The 7,142-nt window shown below is 43.0% G+C and overlaps 1 protein-coding gene across 2 annotated transcripts in view; it reads right to left on the bottom strand.

Moving 5' to 3' along the window:
* The window catches only part of Chchd6 (coiled-coil-helix-coiled-coil-helix domain containing 6), a 211,628-nt gene extending 206,236 nt beyond the window's left edge, over positions 1–5,392 (bottom strand). Inside the window, exon 1 of one of the 2 annotated variants that reach the window (XM_031382524.1) lies at positions 5,199–5,392. In XM_031382524.1, the coding sequence (XP_031238384.1) occupies positions 5,199–5,285 (87 nt within the window). In that variant the 5' untranslated portion in view covers positions 5,286–5,392. The remainder of the gene's footprint in view (positions 1–5,198) is intronic. The other variant, XM_031382525.1, reaches the window with a different exon arrangement.
* Between the last annotated feature and the right edge of the window lie 1,750 nt (positions 5,393–7,142).

Below are 7,142 nucleotides of genomic sequence, written 5' to 3' on the forward strand. Positions count from 1 at the left end.
AAAGACAACCAAATTAAAATTTGAAAAGGCCTGAATAAACACTTTCCAAAGAAAGCATGTGGGTAGCAAATAAGCCCATAAAAGATACCAACTGATCCAGAGAAATGAGCCCACCATAGGATACTCTCACGGCACTAAAATCACTACAATCAAAACAACACCAAGAACAAGTGTGGGAAGGATATGAACAACATTCAAGTATGGCTGGTGAACCAGAAAAATGGGATATCTTGAGGAACAAATGAAGTTTCTTCAAAGTTAAATTTAACCATATAAGAATGATCCTGAAAATAGACTCTTTTGAGTCTCTATCCATAGGAAAAGACAACATATGTGGGGGGACAGGGCAAAAAAAAAAATATCTGCAAGAGCTTTATTCGTTATAGCTTAGAATGGAAACAATACAAACGTCCACCAACTGGTGATTGGATAAACAAATGCACTATTTATCCATACAATGCAGTATATTCAGCAACTAAAACTCTCACATGACAGGCAAACACCCCTACCAACAGAGCAATACCAAAACGGTTTAACAGGGGCTAGTGAGATGGCTCATTAGTTAAGAGCATTGGCTGTTCTTTCTGAGGACCTGGGTTCAATTCCCAACTCCCACATTGGTGGCTCAGAACTGTATGCAACTCCAGTCCCGCTGGATCTGACACACTTTTCTGGCCTTTGTGGGCACTGTGCATATGGAGCACACAGATGTACATTCAGGCAAAATACTCATACACATAAAGTAAAAAATGAAAAGAAAAAAAAAGTAAGTTTAGCGTGCTAGGTGTGGCTTAGTAGTAGGGCACTTGCCTAGAAAGCACAAGATGCTAGGTTCTACCTCCGCACTGCACAAAGAATTACACTAAGCAAAAGAAGCCAGGCTTGCAAGATACACAAACCCACCTATACAAATTCTCTACGAAAGGCAATTTTATAGAGGAAGGAGGAATATGGTTACCCAGGTTTGGAGATAGGCAATAGGAAGTGTCTTAGGAACAAGATAGCTTTCACATCTTGTAAATGTACTATAAGTAGATTAGGTGACAGTTGCTCAATTCTGTACATTTACTAAAAAAAAAAAAACACTGAAGTGGTAAATTTATATTTAAAATACATCTCAGTACAGTTTTCTTTAAAATGGAAAAAAAAAATGACCACCCAATCTTTGAAAACTGCTACTGCCTAGGGATCTGCAATGTGGCATCCAGTCTACCAGTTTACAGTCTTGCCTGGCTTCCTGAGCCCAGGCTGATCCTGCCACATGGCAAGGCTTCTCAAGTATCCTCACCCCTCAAGGAGGCCAGTCATCTGAATGTTGCTTCAGAGTCAAAGCTTGAGCCAAATCTTCCACTAATTAACCATGTGACATCTGACCTCTAAAATGGATGGGAACAATGACATTGCACAAGGTCAGCATGCTCAGAACCCGAAGAAATGTCCTTAATATACTTGGCACAGCACTTAGCACAGTATACATATGTATTCTTCTTATCAGTAGCTCAGGTCATGCATACCAACAATGTCACTTCATCAGAAAGGCATTTTCTCACCAACTCACCTCAAACAACTATAAGTCCTACTACTTTTACATGCTTTTAATTCCTCCTCAGAACTTGCAGGGTTGTTTGGTTTGTTTTGTTTTTTTTCAGTTGTTTTTGTTGTTGTTTGTTTGTTTGTTACCTTTTTGTTTTCTTTCCAGTCTCCAAGATAGCAGAGAGCCTGGCTTTGTTCCCCATCTCTGTAAAACCAGACCAGTGTCAGGTAAATCGCACTTTGGCAGTGTTTGCTAGGGAGCTCAGGTAGCCCTGGCAAGTAGCTTCCCTGGCATCTGAATGTCGACTGTCTCTTGTGTAACTGACTAATCTTTCATCATATTCTCTTCCCAAGTGGTCCAGAACCTGCCTCAGAGGAGCAATGAGTAATGATAAAGTTGATCTAGCCAGAAGGATGGAATGAGCCTGGAATGAGCTTAGGCATCCGGCTCCATGCATAGGTTCCCAAAGTGTGTGGCAAAATAAGAGGTGAATCACTGAAAAGGGAGAGTGGTTTGGGATCTATGAGGAGTCTGGATTTCAACAATCAACCAAGTTCAGCTGAATGACAAAGATGGCTGCTTATACAGGTTGGAAAAGAAGAAAATAGACATTTATAAGATATTGTTGCCTTCTCTTAGAAGACCATAAGGTTCAATGTACTGGGTGAAACAATCTTTATGTATTTTGTGCATGCTTGGTCTGAAATCAGGAGTTGAATATAATTGCAGCATTTTGCATCAATTAAATTTCTTTTACCTTCCGAAGAATTAGGGCTTGAACTCGATATGTAAATTTATGCAAATTCGCACACAAATGAACAAGGCCCTAACACTTAATTTTAAGGAACTGAGAGCACTGGGATCAGGCCCCAGGGATTAAATACAAGTGGTCTCTAAGAATATTTAATTTCCTCTGAAGGAACTAGGGCAGATATTCTCTTGGAATCTACCTCTTGATGACTTCTCATGTGTTCAGTAGGGCAACTACTTTATATTGATCTGATTTTTTAAAATATTTATTTATTTATGCTGACTTTTACTCATTTGTCTGAAGACCAGAGGAACTCTTAAATCCTCAAGTAACTACTCTCCACTACAAAAGTAACAGAGCCTCCACTACAAAAATATTTACCGTAATGTTCTTTCTTCTATCTTCCTCTTTAAAACCAGGCACACTAGACATGTTTTCCCAACATTGAGCCAACCACCTCACTGACTATCTCTGGACAAGCCATTATTCTCTTAGACTAACTAGAAAAGAAAGCTAACATCTACTGAAGTTCCCTCCACTTTAACTGCCTGGTAAAATTAGGCAGTCTTAGCATCCCTGTCAGGCTTAGTAGAAGCAATGTCAAAATTTCAGACTACCAAGACATGTGTTCTCAGGCTGGTGGGAAGTCTGATAGATTTAGATTAATTCCAAACACTACACAAGTGGTGCCTTAGGAAGTCCTTACTGTCTCTAAGCTTGACTTTCCATCTTTAAATTGTTTGTACTAGGGTGTGGAATGGTGGTTTAAAATGCTTATTGGTCGTCAAGAGGAACCAGCAGCTCACAATAATCTGTACCTCCAGTTTCAAGGGATTTCACATCTTTTTTTTCCACCCTAAGCACCTGCATGCATGTGGTATACATACAGACAAGCAAGCATGTGCACACACAGACATACACACAAAGCATTTTAAGGAGAGAAAGCATTTAAAGACTTTGTACTCTACAGAATTATTAAGAGAACTAGAAATTAAAAGCTAGCCACCTCCAAAAGGGTGCTTTTCTCTGAATTTCTGAAGACTCAGGCCTGCATCCCCCTGAAACAGGAGACCCAGCAACAAATGTGAAGAATATCCTGAGCCAAAGCTGTCTTCCTAGAATCTACCCTACTCCTTCTCTCTCAGCCTTTCAATAGAAGCCATCTTCCCCAGCTTAATTCTTGCCACAAGCCAGATTGACAACTCCAGCTGGTCAGCACCTGACATGCTGCACATTCTGAGGCCCCCTTTGTGAGGCCTTTGTAAGCATTCTGCATGTCTTCTCCATTGCTTCACATACATCTTCATCTGATCCTTGGTAGTACCCAGGATAACCTCCTACTCTCTCTCTGTCTCTCTCTCTGTCTCTCTCTTTCTCTCTCTCTCTGTCTCTCTGTCTCTCTCTCTGTCTCTGTCTCTCTGTCTCTCTCTCTCTCTCTCTGTCTCTCTCTCTCTCTCCCCCCCTACCCCCCCCATCCGAAAGTGAAACTCAAAAAAATAGCTCGCTAGCCAGAGCGAGCTGGGCTGGAGTGAGTGCGGTGGTCGAGTTCAATTCCCAGCAGTCACATGATGATTCATGACCATCTGTACAGCTACAGTGTACTTACACAAATAAAATAAATAAATCTTAAAAAAAAAATAGCTCACTCTTGTAAAGTCACACAGTTAAGGAGCTCAGATGTCAGACCCTCTGAAGTCTTTTTCTGAACCTCCTCTCTAATTCACCTAGACCCAACTCAAAGAGCATTTCATTTGAAGCTTGATTTATTTCATTGGGTTCACTCATGTTATTACCTAACAGTGATGACCAAGTACACACTAAGTGCCATGCACAGGTATAAAAGGAAGTATAGCAAAAAGTTTAACAAACAGCTCTGGAGTTGACCTACTTTATAGTCTTGGGTTTCCTACTTTGTTACTTGTGTGACATTGGACAACTTAGAGCACCTCAGTTCCTCCAAAATGGACTAACCAGACTTTTGGTGGTATATGCCCTCCTTTATCCTAGCACTTATGAGACAAGCAGATAGAGTCCTGGGCCAGCCTGAGCTAAATACTGAGACCCTGTCTAAAAACAAAACAGAGGTAGAGGTACTACCAATTCTACTACTCACTGATATGTTGAAAACTAAATAATACCTGTTTTATTGCTACCAGCCTGCAATAAAACAAAAGCTTTTATTCTTGTAAGTTCTGGTGATAAAGTCATGAATCACACAAGAACTTCAGCCAAGCTATCAGCTAATGGGAAACACAATAAACACAATCTGTTTCAAACTGTGAAAATCATAAATGTGTGGCAGTGGTCCGGGAAGTTGTTTGAGACTGTGGTCAAGAAAGGATTCTTGGATGACATTTGAGCTGTAACATGAAGACAGCCAGGTTAATGATAACTGAAGAAACATCAAACACCTGGGATCTTCTGAGAACAACATGGAGGGTCTGAGGCAAAATAAGCATTTTATGAAGATGAGGGAACAGGCCAGGGAAGGGATGGGGAGGTCAGTGGGCAACAGGACATCTTGTAAAAGCAAGTGAGGCGATCCCTCCTCTTGGACGTGGTAAGGACCCACTGTAGGCTTTTAGTTGAAGGGCGGATAAGGCATATGACCTAATATATGGTAGCTGAAACTCTCCTTTTGCTGCCTCACGGAGAAAGGCACGAGAACAAGATTGGAAATAGGCGAACACTTTCAAGACGTGCTGCAGCACACGCAACAAGACGCACACGACAGGTAAAAACGGGTAGAGCACGGAACAAATCCGGAACCGAGAGAGCGGTGGAAAACGACTTGAGGCGGCCGGCGGCCCACCGAGTGCCAGCGGCCCCCTCCATCTATCTGGTCCCCGGACGGCGGCTCCCGTTCCCGCCCGCACGCTCCTCCGGCCCGCGCCCTCCCGCCGCGCCGCTCACCCGGATGCCCTGCAGCACCCGGACCCGTTCCTCCTCATCCATCTCGAAGGACACCCTTCGGGCTTCGGCGCTCTCCGCGCTGCCCATGACAGGAGGCGGGCAAGGCGTGAGGCCACGCGAGCTGGCTCCACAGCAACCAGGACGACGCTGCTCAGCGGCCTACGCTCGTCACTCGGGACACAGGCCAGCAACACCGCGCTCTATTGGCTGCTGAGGCTGGCGCGCGTTGCCCTGTGGGATTTGTAGTCCTGCCGTCTGGCGCCATAAAATGCTAAGGAAAGGGGGCGTGGCTCTCTGAGGCAAGGGGCTCCTGTGGGCTGGAAAATTACATAGAGGGCTAGCAAAACAGACACTGAGGCAAGGTCAAGGTTTCTTATAAACGTTATCCCTGAAGCAAAGTAAAAGTCATGTTCTGAGAATAAGCTATCAAGGATGCTAAGACAACTGTTAATGATCTATGTTCATGTTAAGCATTCAGCAGACCTGTACTGAGCCACCCCATGTGACCTGCTTCCCTCAGCTTTAGTCATGAAGGAAACAAATTTCAAACACAAGTGAATTTACTGTAGTGCATGGGAAACTACACTGTAATACTGCAAGACACATTAATAAATTGTGGTAACCTCACAGATAGAGCCTTTAAGACCTAAAGGTGAGTGTGCTTTGCCATGGGAAGATGGAGAAAGAATTATGCTGGGACCAACTGTTAATCCCAAAGACGGGAGGAGAAAGACCACAGACCCAAACCATCCTGAGCAAATTAATTAAAACAAACCTTTATTCTTGAACATTGGCTGCCTCCTTCTAAGATGGAGTTCAAGAGGTCAGCCTTTGAGGTGGAAAAGATATTTACAGCTCAGGAATAAGGGGTTTCCAAATTTGAGGTGTGGGGGTATGGCAGGCAAATAGATACAGGATATAGCTAGTTGGTCTTAACTTCTTGTGAAACAAAGACATGTTATCTTAGTGTTTCTATTGCTGTGAAGAGACACAATGGGTGACTCTTAATAAGAAAAACATTTAGCCTGGTATGGTGGCCCAGGCCTTTAATCCCAGCACTCTGGAGGCAGAAACAGGCAGATACCTGTGAGTTTGAAGCCACAGGACAGCCAGGGCTTGTTACACAGAGAAACCCTGTCAGAAAGAGAGAGAGAGAGAAAGAGAGAGAGAGAGAGAGAGAGAGAGACAGAGACAGAGACAGACAGAGAGACAGAGACAGACAGAGACAGACAGAGAGACAGAGACAGAGAGAGAGAGAGAGGAAGAAGAAGAAAGAGAACAAGAAGAAGAAGAAGAAGAAGAAGAAGAAGAAGAAGAAGAAGAAGAAGAAGAAGAAGAAGAAGAAGAGAGAAGGAAAAGAAGAAGAAGAAGAAGAAGAAGAAGAAGAAGAAGAAGAAGAAGAAGAAGAAGAAGAAGAAGAAGAAGAAGAAGAGAGAAGGAGAGAGAGGAAGAAAGAAAAGAAGACATTTAATTAGGACTGGTTTGCATTTTCAGAGATTTAGTCCTTCATATGGGAAGCATCACACCACATAGGCAGATATGGTGCTAGAGGAAGAGCTGAGAGTTCTGCACCCCCATCCATGGGCAGCAGGAAGTGAGATGGCTTGAGCTTCTGAAACCTCAGAATCCATACCACCCCAGTGAACACACTTCTTCCAACAAGGCCATACCTCCTAATAGTACCATTTTCTATGGAGCAAGTCCATAGACACATGAGTCTATGAGAGCCATTCCTAATTAAACCACCACAACATGGTTGCAAGTGTTAGGGTCTGAGAACTACTGAAGGAAGACCCGAAACTCAAATAGTATGTAAAGGCAAAGAACATTTATTCTGCAAAAACAACCAGCATGTGTGGGTCAACCATTCATCAAAATGGTGACCAAGAGAGGAGCTCTTTTTATGCAGGGCTAGTGGAATTTTCTTTTTTTTTTTTTTTTTTT

Source organism: Mastomys coucha, unplaced genomic scaffold (genome assembly GCF_008632895.1).
Source record: "Mastomys coucha isolate ucsf_1 unplaced genomic scaffold, UCSF_Mcou_1 pScaffold20, whole genome shotgun sequence".
NCBI lineage: Eukaryota > Metazoa > Chordata > Mammalia > Rodentia > Muridae > Mastomys > Mastomys coucha.